General features: G+C 50.9%; 1 protein-coding gene across 2 annotated transcripts in view; it reads right to left on the minus strand.

Annotated features, from left to right (window-relative positions):
* Window positions 1-2974: 2974 nt before the first annotated feature.
* MRAS (muscle RAS oncogene homolog) overlaps window positions 2975-17155 on the minus strand; it is a 51483-nt gene continuing 37302 nt past the window's right edge. For both annotated transcript variants that reach the window (XM_036267537.1, XM_036267536.1), the window contains exons 3-6: window positions 11502-11655; window positions 10116-10215; window positions 5579-5658; window positions 2975-4356 (exon numbers count right to left, since the gene is read on the minus strand). In XM_036267537.1, the coding sequence (XP_036123430.1) occupies window positions 4257-4356; window positions 5579-5658; window positions 10116-10215; window positions 11502-11655 (434 nt within the window). In that variant the 3' untranslated portion in view covers window positions 2975-4256. The remainder of the gene's footprint in view (window positions 4357-5578; window positions 5659-10115; window positions 10216-11501; window positions 11656-17155) is intronic.

The following is a 17155-nucleotide window of genomic DNA, read 5'->3' on the forward strand; positions in this document are numbered from 1 at the left end:
TGAAAAGCAACGTCAGACAACCCAACAGGTGTCCTTTACAAAGAGCACCACTCTGGGCTCCTTGCCAGGAGCTCCCCAGGCTGAGCGTCAGCCCTCGATCTACTTAGGAGGCGCACACTCTGCTCCATTCACGGGCAGGGCAGCTGAACGCCAAAGCTGGGAACCTGCTCAAAGACACAGACATGTCCACAGCAGAGCTCGAATCCAGGGCTGCTGAACATCAAGAGGCGGTGTCTCCTCACACTGCGCTCGCCTGCCTTCCTCCTCTGGCTCCATGCAGGGAAGAGACACCTCGCAAGGTCCCCAGCGGTCTCCTTACTCAGGTTTGCCTGTAAGGGATGGGTGTTCTGAGCCTGACACTGTCAACTTACCACGTTCCCAGCAAAACCTGACGGATATTTCAATAAGAGGAAATCAGACAGACAAGTGTTCCTCTTCTTTATTAATGAGCTGAGATACACAAAGACTTAATAAAAAGTTACATAAAAGGCTCAAGCATCATCAAGATCTCCAGGCATCACTCTCGTCTCACGACAATGGCCACCTGTTAATACTGTGTAACAGAAGCTGGGCGCTCACAGGCGCTCCGTTATTCAAGTATCTTTCTAAGTAAACCCGACATGGAATTTCTCATCCAGTGGGCTGCTAATGGAGGGAGCCTGTCCATGGCTCTGGATTTACCGTGACACGTGAGAGCCCACATTAGTGGGTCACGTCTCATAGCAAAGTGAGACAGGCCACACTAGGCTACCACCACTCTCCACAGCAAGTGCCACAGGCAGGTGGGGGGCAAAAGTCCTAAGAAAAACCATCCAAACTTCCCCTGTGTGGCAAAGTGCAGGGGAATTCAGTGGCTGTGCCCCTAGGCTGTGGGGGTGGGGAGGATGGCTAGGATTACCTGCTGGGGAGAAAAGGAGCCCTTGAAGGGGGAGGGGTCAATGTTAGACCGAAATCTGAGAGCACACAGTGGGAAAAGCATGAGGTGAGGGGATTTCAGGAAGGGTGTGCTCCAGGGATGTACTGTTCAGGTAGTCTGGAAAAATAGAGGGAACACAGGAATGTCACGAAAGACACACATCCCATTGGTCTCCTCAGTCATGAAGAAGCATGGCCAGCTGGCTCCCAGACTGACCCTGCCAGGTGACCATGGAGAAAATGTACTGGGGATGCTCCAGGGTACATCCACTCTGGCCTATCTGGAAGCCTTCACGGCCACACAGGCCCATAGTTCTTTAAAACACAAAGAATTCTCTTTTAAAAGTGTTATGGCCCTGGCTGGTTTGGCTCAGCGGTAGAGCATTGGCCCGCAGACCAATGAGTCTTGGGTTCGATTCCGGCCAAGGGCATGTACCTTGGTTGGGGTTCGTCCCCGGCCCTGGTCAGGTCATGAGGGCAACCAGTCAATGTGTCCCTCTCACATCGATGTTTCTCTCTCTCTCCCTCCCACTCTATCTGAAGATAAATAGAAAAATGTCCTTGGTGAGGATTAAAAAAAGTGTTATTTACTGCCAGCAGCTGTGGCTCAGTGGACTGAGCGCTGTCCCATGGACTGAGAGGTCCTGGTTCAATTCCTGGTCGGGACACATGCTCCGGTTGTGGGCTCAGTCCCCAGTGGGGGCAGGCAGGAGGCGGCCAATTGATGTTTCTCTCACATTGATGTTTCTCTCTCTCTAAAAAAAAAAAAAAAAATCAATTAAAACATATTTAAAAGAGTTATTTAGCCCGGCCGGTGTGGCTCAGTGGTTGAGCATCGACCCATGCACCAAGAGGTTGCCAGTTTGATTCCTGGTGAGGGCACATGCGCAGGTTGTGGGCCAAATGCCAAGTGGGGGGCATGCAGGAGGCGGCCAGTCAATGTTCTCTCTCATCGATGCTTCCTTCCTCTTCCTCTCTCTCTAAAAATTAATAAAGAAAATACAATAAAATAAAAGTGTTATTTACCCATCTCACCTATAGGAAAAAGAGGTCATGGAGACGAAGGCGGACCAGCAGCCCCACAGCAGGGTCTGCAGAGGCCATCCCTCGACCAGGCTCCCTCGGGCACTGTGATGTTAAGCTGTGGGCCGAGTGCAGGATGGATGCTCTGAAAGACAGGCCAGGGGTGGGGCAGATGATTGCCCCTGTTGTGCGGGGTCTGGGGTGGGGGACCAGAAGGGCTTGGAGCCCCTCTGTCTGGTTAACTTCATGGCTAAGGGCTTTGTCTGTCAGCTGATCTGCGTCTGAGGCTCTCCACGCAGTGCTCAGGGAGTTGCAGGCTCCCCGTGGGCAGGGTGTGCTGGTGGCAGTCCAGGCCAGGTAGACAGTTTCCAACAGTGGACACTGCCCTGTGTGCAGGGCTCCTGTCCCACTCGACCACTGCCTCCACGCAAAGCACCTCCATCCTGACTTCTTCCCACCTGCCTGCCTCTTCCTCACCCATCTGCAGCTGCCTTCAGGCTGCAGACAGCTGCTGGCTCAGAGGAGTGTGAGGGTTGTAAGAGCCTTGACCTGCCAGTGTTTAGATGCCCATTCATTAACATTTTAGGATCTTGGGAAGCTGTGAGGTGCCTGGTCTGGAATGTTGTTATCCTTCCTTCTAGGGTCAGAGAAAAAGGGCTATTTAGACAAATAGGAAAGTTTGATTTCCAACTAACAGAAGTCTCAACTGTTTCGTTCTGAGGCAGAATCACTCCTTGGCTGGCCCCTCCGTGCTGGAGATCCTGCCGAGTTAGGGACTCAGCCGCTTTCCAAACTGGAGAAGGATCCCGATGTCCCGATGTCCCGACGTCCAGCTGGGCACTCACTTTCCTCGGGCTTCTTTCTCCAAACAGTGGCTAGGCCACCTGCCAGCAATGTTCTCATTTGCCTAGTGACCTGATTGGTAACACTTGGAAAATAAGGTCACCAGCTGTACCACCTCATCTTCTGACTTCCTCTTGGGGTGCACTGCTGTTCCTGCTGCCCCTCCACCCCCACCCCAGCCCCCAAATCCAGTCTTTGGCTCTCATCAGCAGCACCCGAGGAGGTGGACGCCATCAGGGAGTTGGGGGACTGTCCCCTTGTAGAAACAGGTGTATGGGAGCAATGTGATCACCTCAAGCTTCCTTTTTCCTCTGATCGTATATTATAGTTAAGATCTGAAAGGTTAATAAAAGTATGTTCCAGAGAGGCAACCTAATACTAAGTTTGCAAATGATTTACTGGGCTTCAGAAGTGGTTGTCAGTTGATTCAGAGGAAAAATGGTTTCAGGTCTTGGCGCTGTTTTAGTAATAACAGCACCGATCACTTTTGGTTAAGATTCAGCACGAACTAGAATGTCCTGGATGGCAGCCACATCAGCTCACTCTGATGTGGAGGCTGCAGGCCTGTCAGTGTCTGTCGGAGAGGCGCCGGCAGCCCGGCGGCCCTGTTGCCGGCGGGAAGAACAGAACTGAACCCACGCTGACTGAGAAAGACAGGAACACTGGGCAGATCTGCTTACTTCAGTTTATACATTTCCAGGATAATGAAGCCCTTTGGAACTGACATGCTCTTGCCAGCCTCTCCTCCCTGCAGAATCGAATTCTGTTTCCCAGTATCTGCAGTCAAACCCTCCAGGTAAACACATCTTGTCTCTCCAGTTTCCAGGCCGTGAGCAGGGCCTGCTTCCCCTGAGGCCTCCAGCTTGGGTCCCTGTGAACTTCCGGCCTCTCACTCGTTCTACGTTCATAGTGAGCCTGGCACTGCTGGGAAGACTCAGGTAAAAACAACAACGGTGATATTCCAGACACGTTGTCAGAGAGACCTGCCGCAGACTTGAAACTTCACCAGGCAGTGAGCAGACCCCCTTGAGACAATAATCACTAAAATAATTTTAAAAATCTACAAAAAACACCCAGGCTCGGACACCGAGGACTGGAGACAAGGGGGAGCTGGGTCATGGCTTGTTTTGTACTCTGCACATGGTGGATAAACACTTCCACATCGGACCGACACTGGTTCAAAGAAACAACACAGCCAAGAAACAGGGAGGAACCGGGAGGAATCGACACGAGGGGCTTTGATGCTACTTCTGTGTAGCGTTGCTTCCTTGTGTCTTGTGAGACATGGAAAAACCTGTGCCCTTTCAGGGAAGCCGGACCCCATTTCCTCCCTGCCCACCCTCCCTTTCTCCCTTCCTGTGCCAAGTCCTCAGGTCAAGGGTTATGGTTAGAAATGGTTTTCAGTGAGGTTAGGCAGTGGAGGGGTCCCGAGGGCTGGCCAGCTCACTGTCACTGTGCCCTGGGCTTCAGGCCCATCATAATATCACACACTGAAGTTTATGGGTGCCAGTGGCCCGGTCTCCCCGCCATTTGGTTTTCTTCTTCTTCTTCTGTCTTTTTTCCGGAATCTGTTGCCTTTTGAGACAATGAAGGGCAGACAATCAAAGTCAGGATGGGCTTTGCTTCTCCCTGTCCCTTTCCTCCCTCGCCCTGGGGTCTGAGGCGGGGAGGCCTGGGGAGCAGAGAGGCTGCTGTCCTAGGTGCTGGAGGAGGGCACAGCCTGGACAGTGTCTGTGGCAAGGAAGGCAGGGAGGGGGAGAGGGCAAACCCTGCCAGCCTGCTGGTGAGAAGGCCTGCTATCAAGCTGGGGCTATATTGATTTAAATCATATCTCTGTTATGTGTTCTATAGCATTGGCCTCAATTTCCATGTTTCATATTTTAAATAAAATGACAGGTCAACCGAGTACAAAATCTTTATACATATTTTCTGTTACTTTTTCCTATGTCTAAAACTGTCCTTGGAACTACAGATCTGTAACCAAGAATTTGCCACCTCCTGTGATCACATATCCTGCCTGAAGGCAAAATGCCGACGAGAAAAATAATTTCAAGAGTGCATGAGATGCAGGCTGCAGTGTCCAGTCCGCCGGGAGGCCGTGGAGTGTGTGTGCATGCCTGTTCGCTGCAAGGGAGGGCTGGGGGTGGCGGGCCAGAAAGGAAACTGCTAGAGCCTGTCTGTCATTTCACAACTAACCAGCAGCCTTCAAGCTGCTCAATGCTACATGCTGGTGTCTGAGAACCACTGGCTAGGCTGCCCTGTACGCTGAAGATTCTGGAAATGGGAAAGGTGGGTGACAGGGAGACCAGCCGGGAGGCTGTTTCAGTCCCTTAAGCACCAGGTAATTAAGGTTTGAATCCTGACCATGCAGAGGAGTGTATGAGTGACTGCTGACTGGGATTTCTGACAGTCCTGCAGACGGGCTTGTGTGGGGTGTGCAAAGGGACACATGCTAACATCTCTGAGATTTGAGCCTGGGAGTCAGAATGTTGGTCGTCCAGGTGAAATGTCAAAGGGCAGCTGCGGTGTTGAGGGGACAGGGAGGGCAGGATGGAGGGAGCTGCGGCAGGAGGCCAAGCCGGAGAGGAGGCTGAGCTGCTGCCTCAGGCACAGGCACTTCCCTTTAGCTAGTGAGGCTTCACTCACAGGCAGTGGGGGGCAAAGGGAGGTGGGAAGAGGGGAGGGGTGAAGAAATCTGAAAATAGGCCCAGAAGCGCCCAGCCTCAGCTCAAGAGGCCGTTCCCCCAGCCCCGGAAGCCCACCTTGCTCAGAGCCCGTTCCCAGGCGGTGTGCTCACCTAATCACTCTCACCAGGTCATGGAAGGCTCTGTCCACATTGAGAGGTGGGTCCTTGGCACTAGTTTCTATGTATGGAATCTGGAAAGCAAAGAGCACTTTTGGTAAAAGGGGCACTGAGATCCACCAAGACTTGTTCCTCCAAAATGCAAATTCTCAGTGGTCCTGAGGAAGCGGGTGCTTTTAAAGCAACCCCCCCCCCCAACCCTGGCTCCAACATCCCCAAGCGTCCTTGGTGGCTTCTCACTCTTTAAGGTCAGAAAGATTTACTGACAGTTTTTCCAATTCCCTTTGTTCTCTAGCCACAGAGATATTTAATAGCTCCCTGAAAATAGATTTCAAATGATCTTTTTATATACTTGAAGACTAAAGACGTTCATTTATCAGACTAAAATACGTTCCAATTCTACTCATTTTTCTTTCTGAGGTCTATTTCTCCACCTTGGGGACTTCTGCCCCTCTTCCCAGGCTCCAGAGAGGTGAGGCTGTGTCACGGCCAGGACTGTTCCCCTGGCAACCCCTGGCCGGTCTGCGCCCCCCACCCCAACATGGCTGTTCTTGTCTGGTCTGCACCTTGAGCTCTGAGCTCAGCTGCGTTTCCAGAGCTTGTGTCTGCGTGTTTAATGCACAGTAACTAGCACCGGCTGGAAGGCAGCGCACACCGGGAGATGTGACCGCGGTGACCCTGTAGGACAGGCCGTGAGGGCCATGTCCACGCCAAGCATGGCACCGGGATGAAAACAAAGGCTCCATGAGGTCAGGGTACAATCCTGAGTGCTTGTCCAATCCTATCACAGAGACCCCCACAAAGTCAGGAAGGGCCACACCCATTGCCCCCCAAGAAGAGCATGTGGGGTTCACACAACATTCATGGGGTCCCCTAGATGAGATGGGGATAAGCCCAGTGTGACTGGACTCAGGAACTTGGGTATTTTTGGTAACTTTTTCCTCACGACAAAATTAAGGCACTTCATTATAACACCTTTGAAGAGGAGAAGCACAGTGAATAGAATAAAAATGATCAGCACTTTCAACATGTGGTGGGGACAGTACATTGTTATTTTAGAGGAGGAGGCTATAAACCATTGCCCAGAACCCGTCACAGAGAGTCCTTCCATCAGTGATCATCGGAAGTGGGCCGGTGCTCACACATCGCTGGGCTTCAGGGCAGGAGGGTCTGGTAGCTGATCAGACGCAAAGGTCAGAGCACAGAGGGCAGGGCTCCGGCCTTTGAAATACTCGTTTGACAAATACTTGAGCCTCTGATAACGCTGAAAGGAAACCACCCTCCATTAGAGGCTATCAGGTCATAGATGGTCACAGAGATGACTGTGGCTGTTTGGTCTCCCAGGTAGGCCTCAACATCCCTGACCTCCCGTAATCCATATTCTTACCTTCACCCTAGAGGTAAGCCAGTATCTCCATTTTGAAGCCGGAAAAACCGAGCTTAAAGTGCTGACATACGTGCCCAAGGCCACACAGCAGAGAATCAAGGTTTGAACCAGGTTCGTGTTCCACTTCCCGCCTGGCCTCCCCTGCACAGGTGGGGATGCTGAGGTCAGCTTTGCAGCTTCTTCCAGGTGTGGCAGGTGCCCCAGTACACCTGGTATCAGAGTCCTATGTGACCTTGTAGGACAGGACAGCGCACTTCCCTGAGCACACGCAGAGGGGATCGGGAAGGCCCCTGCTGCAGGGCTGGGACCTGCCTGGGGAGCCCTTCATGTCCTAGAGTTCTGCCAGCTCAGTAGTCCCGGGTTCCAGGGCCTCAGGCCACTGCTGCCTGTGCTACTGCATCACTCAGAAGTACATGAGTTGTGTATCCCCCAGGTCCCCTCCACCTTCTTTCAGGAGTCCTGCCTCTACTTCTGAAGAAGCACTGATGTGCAGTATCTGGGATCTTAGGACCCTAAGGATTTGGTTAGCAACAAGACCTAAACTAAAGGAAATCTTGCAGTAAACAGTAGGACCATCTGACTCCACCGAAGGGCTGGGACATGCCACCTCCCTGCACTGGGTGGGGCCGCCTGCCTTGGTGGGCTAAAAAGGAACTGGCCCGCCTGGCCGGCCCGTGTGGCTCCGTGGTTGAGCGTCGACCCATGTACTAAGAGGTCACCGTTTCCATTCCCAACCAGGGCACATGCCCAGGTTGTGGGCCTGATCCCCAGTAGGGGCCATGCAGGAGGCAGCCAATCGATGTTCTCTCTCATTGATGTTTCTCTCTCTTTCTTCCTCTCTCTAATATCAATAAAGAAAAAAAATTAAAATAAAAAAAGGGAACTGGCCTATGCGCTCTAAAATTAGGATGTTGTTGATAGTAGCTCCCAGAGTATTTGGTCAAATGATAAATGAGGAGGTGGCACAGGTTTTAGGAGACACATGGCTGAGCCTGAAGACCTGGGTTCAGGGGAGGGGGAGCTACTCACCGGCGTTTGAGGCCCCCGGAGGCCACCTAGCCACCTGTCTCATTCACTTGGATTTGCAGAAGGGGCTAGTGCTTCCCCTGAGCAGCCTTTCCCCATCCCCGCCCTCCCCCCAGGGCTGCTGGGAGGGACACAGGTGTTTGTGAAAGCCCTTAGCAAACCCTCTTCAGGCCACCGTGTGAAGCTCAGGACATGAAGTGGGAATGGCCCCATAGACCTCTCTCTGCTCAGGATGTTGGGCCAGTGGAGGAGGCCTGTGTCTAATGCTAAATTCAGTGGTCAGTCCCCACGCCTCATCTAGAGACTTCTGAGCAGCACCCTCTTGGCTGGTCCTCCCTCCTCTCTGAGGAATTTTCTTGACCTGGCCCCATGACGTCACACTCTGGTCACCGATCGCTCAGCCCCTTCTGCTGCTGCTTCCTCATAACACTGAGGCGTCCCAGCCTCGGTCATCTGCCCTGGACTGTCACTGGGCCACTCACGCTGAAGAGGTCTAAACCCAAGCTCCCACTCTCCCCACGCACTTGCTCCTACAGTCTCGCCGCCCAGTCACCGTACTCCAGTTTTGTGAACATGACTCATGCCCCATTGGAGTCACCCCCAATTCCTTTCCTTCTCTCTCACCCCACATCCAACCTGTGAACCAGTTCTGTTGGTTCTTAGAAATACATCCAGGATGCAACCACATCTCGCCACCTTTGTGGGTGCCACACTGGTCCATGCCAGCCTGTACCCCGGTTATTGCAGCGGCTCTGCGCTTGTGCCCACAGACCATTCTCAACACGGCCACCAGAGCGCAGCTATCAGCCACGTCAGAGCACGTCGCTCCTCACTCAGAACCTCCAAAGGTTCCCCCTCATTCTGAGTGAAAGTCGGCAAGGCCCTAGACCACCTCTCTGACCTCCCACTGCCACCCACACGCCTGCTCCTGCTCCAGCCGCACAGGCCTCGTGCTGTTCCTCAAACTCCGGTCTCGGCACCTCTGCAGGATCACTCCCTCCACTGGACTGTTCTCCCGACACGCCTCTTCCTTGTCTCCTATGAACAGCAATGCTGGGCTGTGCAGCACTGGCTCTGTCCTGCCTCCCCTTCGCCCCAGGAGTGATGGGTATTTACTTGTGTACACCACCTGGTGCCCCCAAAACACACACACACACAGTGTTTGGTCGCCATTTCTTTTCCTTGTCTCCTATGAATTGCTGCTATGCGCCCTTCCCAGCAAGGCCTTCCCTGACCACCCTCTTTGGAAAAGCACCCCTGCACCCCACATTCCCAACCCTCTTCCCTGATTTACTTTGTTCCACAGCACATGTGACCTTCTGACACACTCTAACCTGCTTTGCCTGTCTCCTGTCACTGGAAGAAGGACGGTGTTTCCCAGGGCTTAGGAGTGTTGAAGGAATATGCACATGAACACAGGCAGAGACCAGCAGAACCACCTCGAGGGAAGTCCCCTTCCCCCACTCACAGAGCTGGGCCCACAGGGCAGGGGGCAGGCCGACCTCGCAGACTTCCTAGCAGGCAGGGGGACTTCTACATGACTGACCAAGGGGGCCAAGGGCTTGGGTGCCATGCAGGGGGAGATGGGAAGAAGTCCAGTGACCCCACCCAGCACCATCCAGACGGCGAAGGGGCGGCACTGGGAACTAAACAAACTTGGCTGACACTGGCCTGGGCAAACCTCGGTTTGAGTACTTGTCAGATGGAGAGAACTGAATCTACCTCGACGTGTGGATGTAGGAGGGCTTCCCCAGCACAAGCCTGGCACAGAGCAGGGCTCCATGAACAGCCGCGGACCTGAGCGTAAGGGGAGGCAGGGCAGAGCCAACGCTGCACACCCCAGAGAGGAACCTGCTGTGCCGGGGCCAGGGGGCTGTGCACCGCAGCTTGCCGCCCACTGTGAAGGGACTGACAAGAGGGTGCTTTCTTTCTGGTCTGTTGTTTTGTTTTATAAAATATCCCACATCGTATGTGTCCACTAAACCTCTCCGGGGAACCTGGCCCACTACCTACAAGGCTGAGTTCCATTCACACAGACCAGGGCTGCAGGAGTGATGGGTATTTACTTTTGTGTACCACCTGGAGCCCCCCAACACACACACACACACACACACTTACGTTGTGTTTGGTCGCCATTTCTTTTCCTTGCTCCCTGGTGATTTTCCTCAAATGCATCAAATCGACCTTGTTGGCCACGAGGATCATTGGGAATGACTCCCTGGGAAACAAAGGAACAGCAGTGGGTGAGGTTTCGCTCCCACCCCCATAGAGGTGGCGCAGCCACACCGCAGGGGGCATAACACAGCAGCAGCACCTCCCTAGGGACCTGGGGCTGACTTGAGTCCTTTCCTCCCCATCTCCAGGAAGGGAAAAAGGCCTGAAGGCTGCTGGCTGTCTTGGTTTGAAGGCTTAGGCCTGTTGCAAGGTGGACGAGGGGCCCTCCAGGGAACCCCCTGGCTTCGCACTGTCAGTGAGGGGCTGCTGTGGCCATCCGCAATGACTCGTGAAGAGCACCAGGGCCAGGGTGTGTCACGGTTGGCACTCAATGAATTGGGCAGCTGCCAAATCAGGTTGACTCCCAGGAGAAAAAAGGTCGGATCAAGAGGCACGTCTGCCTTAGAGATTCCCACTGACATGTGGCCAAACTGCCGCCCAAAGTGAAGACAACGCCAGTCTCACAGCAGCTCTGTCAGCACCGGCTGTTTTTATTGAGAAAAGTATCATCGGACCGGTGAACACGGTACTTGATCACTTTTCCTTGCGCTCCTTTGGTTAGCTACAAGGTGGAGTATTTGCCCACCTCTGAGTCATTTGTTTTCTCTTTTGAGATTCCTATAGTCAGGGCTCAACCCACATTTCTCTTTTAGAACTTTGTGTGAGTGTGAGTGAGCGAGTGTGTGTGTGTATGAGAGAGAGAGAGCTGGGTGTCCCTTTGCCTCCTAAAGTTATTAACATTTGGCTTTTGGAATAGGTGTTAACCGAATTTTTGGAATTTACTGAGATTTGCTCAAAGTTTGCCCTTCTACTTTCTTTACATTTCCTCTTTAAGATATAATCAACTGAGAAAAAACAGGCTTACAACAGACTCCAAGTTGTTTAATTACTCCATGTGATACTAAGAAAAAAAAATGAGCCTTTAACTGGGGGTTTACATTCAAATGCAATTTAACCAATTATAATATATACTGAAAAAACATTCACTTTTTCTTTGTAATAAAAAATTGGTTAAATCGGAGCTGAGAAATGGAGCTGTTATTTATGACTCCTCGATGAATCGCTGGGGACAGTTCAGGAGAGATGGGAGGGAGCTGATCCCCAGCGCCTTGGAAGCAGCTTGACCCTGTATAAAGAACTAGGGCAGGAGTCAGAGGGACCAGGGGCTGAGTTCAGCTCTGCCCTCTGTGCCTCAGCTCACACCTGAAAATCTGAGCGAGAGATTCAGACAGACAGACAGACAGAGGCTGCTCTCAGGCGGCAGTGGGGAGCTGGCCCCGCCGTGCTCACCTGTCCTTGACGCGCAGGATGAGCTGGTGGAAGCGGTCCACGTGCTCGAAGCTGGCCTTGTCTGTGACGGAGTAGACGATGAGGAAGCCATCCCCCGTGCGCATGTACTGCTCCCGCATGGCGCTGAACTCCTCCTGCCCGGCTGTGTCCAGAACTGGGGTGGGATGGGGCCAGTCAGGGCTGTCACCAGCCCCCTCAAACCCCCCTTGGCCTGCAGATCCCCATGCTGCTGCTGTCCCCTCAGTGGCTCAATCCAAACTGTCCCCGTGAAAGCCACACAAGGTCCCTGGATTGTGCTGGGGGATTTGGAGGTGCCTCAGACACCTCAGTGTGATGCTGTAACTGACTTATTTGTGGACCCACTGATCCCAACCCTGGACTTTAGTTCTCCGTCTACACAAAGGGCTCATGAAGTCTGTCATCAACTCCGCTTCAAAGTCCCTGTGGAGAGTGCTCAGACCTGGCTCAGACCCCTGCTGCAGCCCTTCCAAACGGCCTCTCCGGGAAGGCACCCCACATTGAGCCTCCTTCCGTCCTCCCTAAGTGCAGGCAGCATCTGCCTGGCAGCCCCAAGGACAGATTGTGGACATGATCGGGGAAAGCCCTGAAGAGGCCATCCAGGTTAGGAGGCTCCTCAGCCCATGTGGACAGCTATCTCAAGTGGCCCCTCGAGAGCCAGGGCCACTCGCCTCCTAGGATGAGGATGTTACAGGGGTGGTGGGAAGGGGAGCTGGGGCTGGAAGCAGGGGTGGGGGGAGCTGGAAGAACCATCTCAGCAAAGAGCCTCCCCTCCCCAACCATCCCCTCGCATCACCCCACCCATGGACTCCTAGACCTGGTCTCCTTCTGAGAGAAAATGCTCACCCCGGCCTGTGCCAGTGAGGTCACGGTCACAGCTGGGGCGGGGCTGCCTCCTCCCAGGAGAAGTGCAAGCCTGACCTCCTCAGGCCCAAGCCCTATGGGTGGCATAAAGCCTGAACCCCTCAGCGTCCTGCAAGCCCCCACTCACCATTAGCCCCTCCCCTCCTCCCAGCTCACTCCCCTCTGCCAGACCCGACTTTCCTCTCCCTGGAGGCAGTGCAGAGGCCGGTTAGAGAGCTGGAGCTGGTTACAGAGGCTGAGTCTGGCTCCTCATCCCCACAGTGTGACCCTGGGCAAGCGCACTCCTCTGTGTCTCGGTTTCCTGACACGGAGATCCTCAGGGCTGGTTCAAGTTAATAAACTAAGGCCCTCAGAGCCATGCCTGGCACAAAGCAGCCCTGTAAGAGTGTCCACTGTGAGCCTGTCACCCCCACCTGGTGCCCTCTCCGCATGTTGGGCCTGGGACTCCTTCCCCCCCAAACCCACCTTCTCTCCGGCTCCCCTCGCCTTGGCAGCTGACTCTGACCCACAGCATTCTGCTGTCTGAGCCCCCATGACCCCCACCCCTACACAGACCCTTCTTGGCACTATTCTTGCACCTGTTTAATCGGCCCCCAGATTAACTGTCAGCATCCAGAGGCAGGGACCTGGTCTGCGTGAATCTTCCATCTACTGGCACAACCAGTACCCAAATAGTTGAATGAATAAATGAATGAAAAGTCTATCCAATTTTGTTTATCCATTTATTCATTCAAGAAATATCTGAGCCCTGGCAGGTTTGGCTCAGCGGTTAGAGCGTCCGCCTGCGGTCCGGAGAGACCCGGGTTCGGTTTCCACTAAGGGCACGTGCTTCGGTTGCAGTTTGTCCCCGGCCCTGGTTGGTCGTGCGGGTGGCAGCCACTCGATGTGTCCCTTCACATCGATGTTTCTCTCTCTTCCTCTCTCCCCCTCCCACTCTATCTGAACAAAAAATAGAAAAATGTCCTCAGGTGAGGATAAAAAAAAAAAAAGAAATATCTGAGAGCCTGTTATATGCCGGGCAGTGTTAGAGACACTGGATTGGGGGTGAATGAAGCAAAATCCTCTCAGCTCACTCTCCTCTCTGACCAGACCCCACTTTCCCTCTCCCTGGAGGCAGTGGGGCAGCTGCTACAGGTAATAATGACTTATGATCTACTAGGGAGACAGGTAAACAATGCATGGATAATACAATTTCTAGTGGAGGTGAGTACATACTAGAAAGAACTTTGTGGCCAGTTGGAGGTAACTGGCGGAAGCTGGTGTCATTTTGGGCAGGGAAGATAATATCTGAGCAGTGACTAAGTCATGGCAGGGAGAGAGCAATGTGTAGGGGAAAAGCATTCCCAGCAGAGGGAACACAGGGAACGGGGGTGTGCAAGGGGAGGGGGGAGTGGAGGGGGAAGAGGAGGCGGGGAGGTCTGGGGCCTGCTGCAACAGGGAAAGGCTTACTTCATTCCAAACAAGACAGGGGCCACTGGAGAGTTTGGGCAAGAGTCGCATGATCTGAAAGATATTTGCAAAGTTTACCCTGAATGTTGGGAAAACACAGGCCAAGAGTGGATACGGAGACACCAGTTAAGAGGAGGTTAGTGCAATAATCCAGCAAGATGTGACGGAGGGCTGGACCCGGGGGCGGGGTGCTGTGAGAGCTGGCCCTTCACAGGCCACTTTCTAAGACAGAGCCAACAGGAGCAGGGCTTTCTGGGGGGAACTGAGCGGAAGTAAGGGGCTGAGAGAGAGAACATCACTGAGGACAATGGCCGTTTTGGGCCTGAGCCAAATGAATGCTGCTCTAATAGAGAGAAAGGGGGAAGACTGGGTGAAAACAGGGTTTGAGGGGCTCAGTTCTTGACACAGGCTTCAGAACCTCTCAGACACCTATGTGGACTTCAACTAGGCATCTGGAGGCTTAAGCCAGAGACTGAGAAGAAGGGCAGGACTTACAGAGGCGGCAGTCACCAGTGTGTGAGTGGCAAGGAAAGCCATGGGATGAGCTATCAGAGCACCAGGAACCACCGCTCGGGCAGGCACCTTTAGATGGCGCCCGCGAAAGTGACCTTTCCCCTCAGCCCGTCATCATCCCTGCACACCCTCCGGAGCCACTCAGCATGTCAGAGGGGCAAAGCCTGGTGGACACAAGGACCTGAGATGTGCCCCAGACAAAGAGCAGCTCCTGGCTGTTCTTGCTCATTCCTGTGAGCCTTGTCTGACTCACATAATAAAAGAGGGACAGGGCTCCTGGAACGCCAGGTCCTTTGAGCTCTGACACCCTAGAATTATTTGATCTGTGTAAAATGAAGGGGCTAAAAAAAAAGTATCTAAAGCTGAGGACCAGTAGGGAGACTGAGGTAGTTTCTCCAATACTTCCCAGGGAGGGGGAGGAAGACTGCACCTTTACTTGAAGGGGTGAAGCCTTTTGCCCTAAATACATCCCATGCAGAACTGCAATCAACAAAGCAGATGAAATGGCATGCATGTGGCTGAAGTAGGGTAGGAAGGCTTGTATGAACAGTAGAAGATATTAAGGTAATACTGTCATCAATATACTCAGATTTTGAATGTATATACTATCTAAAACAAAAACTAGAGACCCAGGATATTTTAAAATACAATTATTCAGAATAGCAAAACAAACAAACAAACAACAAAACAACAAAATCCCCCAAAAAACACCACCTCAGTAGGAAGCTTAAAATCAAAATGGACCCCCTGGAAAGAAAAAGTAGTCATTTCAGACACTGAAGGTCTTAAAAATTGTATTACACATGCTTTCTATAAGAATTCTTGCAGGATACACTCCACCAAAGTGGAATCCATAAAAGAGAAAGATGAATATTATAAATAATGGTAAGCAGACAGCAAAATGTAAGAGTTCAAATAAATACTGTTACACAATGTGAAGAGAATGAATGACACGTTAGAAATAAAATCTATGATGATCCCTATGTAAGGACAGGGGCTGAGAAAATGTAAGTTATTTCTGAATAACTTGGATTACATCCAAATGCTGTTATTAACCTCTTTCAGAGAGAGAGAGAGAGAAACATCAATGTGAGAGAGACACATCTACTGGTTGCCTCCTGCATCTGCCCCGACCAAGCTGGGGATCAAACCTGCAACCCAGGTACGTGCCCTTGACTGGAATCAAACCTGAGATCCTTTGGTCTATGGGCTGACGCTCTAACCAGTGAGCCAAACTGGCCAGGGTGGTTGTTCTATTTTTAATTTTTTAAGGAACTTCCATACTGTTTTCCATAGTGGCTGTACCAATTTACGTTCCCACCAGAAGCGTATAAAGCTTTCTCTACATCCTTGCCAACAGTTGTTAGTTCTTGTCTTTATGATAACAGCCATTCTAACAGGTAAGAGGTGAGATCTCACTGTGATTTTCATTTGCATTTCCCTGATGATTAGTAATGTTGAGCACCTTTTCACGTACCTGTTGGCCATCTGTATGTCTTCTTTGGGAAAATGTCTATTCAGATCCTCTGTCCATTCTATAATTGAACTGTTTTTGTTTTTTGGCTATTGAGTTGTATGAGTTCTTTATGTATTTAAGATATTAGTCCCTTATCAGATATCTGATTTGCAAATACTTTTTCCCCTTCAGTAGGTTACTGTTTCATTTTGTTGTTGGTTTTCATTATGTGCAGAAGCTTTTTAGTTTGATATCATCCCACTTGTTTATTTTGGCTTTTGCTGCCTTTGCTTTTGGTGTCAAATCCAAAATTATCTATGACTTTTGACTCTACTTAATTCAAGAGACACAGATACACAGAACAGATTGGTGGTTGACAGAGTCAGGGATGGGAGGGGCAAAATGGATGAAGGGGGTTAAAAGATACAAATTTCTAGTTATAAAATAAATAACCCATGGATAAAATTTACAGCACGGTAACTATAGTAAATAATACTGTATTGTGTATTTGAAACTTGCTAAGAGAACAGATCTTGCAAGTTCTCATCACAAGAAAAAATATTTTCAAAGTATGTACGATGACAGATCTTTACTAGACATTGCGGTGATCATTTTGCAAAATAAACAAAATGTACACCTGAAACTAATATGATGTTACATGTCAATTATACTGCCGAAAATCAGATAATACAAAATCCATTTATCTACTACTACAAAGACACATATAAAACAAAATGACACAAAGATAAAAACATGAAAAAATATGCCAGTCACATGTATCCACAAACAGAATTAAAAGCCAAAGCATTAAATAGGACAAACCAGGGAATTTATAATGGGAAAATCAAGACGTGTCAAAGTCACAAATCTAAGTATCTAAGAATGTTGCCTAATATATCAATATATATTATATCTACATGTAGATATAATATGTATTTATATATTATATACAAATATATTTATATATTTATATGTATACGTGTATACATATTAACAGAAACATAAGTATAAAGACTCTGTCCAGTTGAAAATGTTAAAAGCTACACACATGACACACACACACAACTGATTTTTAAAAATGGGTATTGACAAATTCCACAATCACTGTGAGAGAACTGAATGGGCTTCCCTTAGAGATAGACAAGGGGACAAGAGCAGAGAGAACAAATGTTACACTCAAACAGGAAATAAGCATTTTTTTTTTTAATCCTCACCTGAGGACATTTTTCCATTTTTTGTTCAGATAGAGTGGGAGGGAGAGAGAGAAACATCGATGTGAAAGGGACACTTCGAGTAGCTGCCACCTGCACAACCAACCAGGGCCGGGGACAAACTGCAACCGAGGTATGTGCCC

This window comes from Molossus molossus, unplaced genomic scaffold, assembly GCF_014108415.1.
Source record: "Molossus molossus isolate mMolMol1 unplaced genomic scaffold, mMolMol1.p scaffold_m16_p_18, whole genome shotgun sequence".
NCBI lineage: Eukaryota > Metazoa > Chordata > Mammalia > Chiroptera > Molossidae > Molossus > Molossus molossus.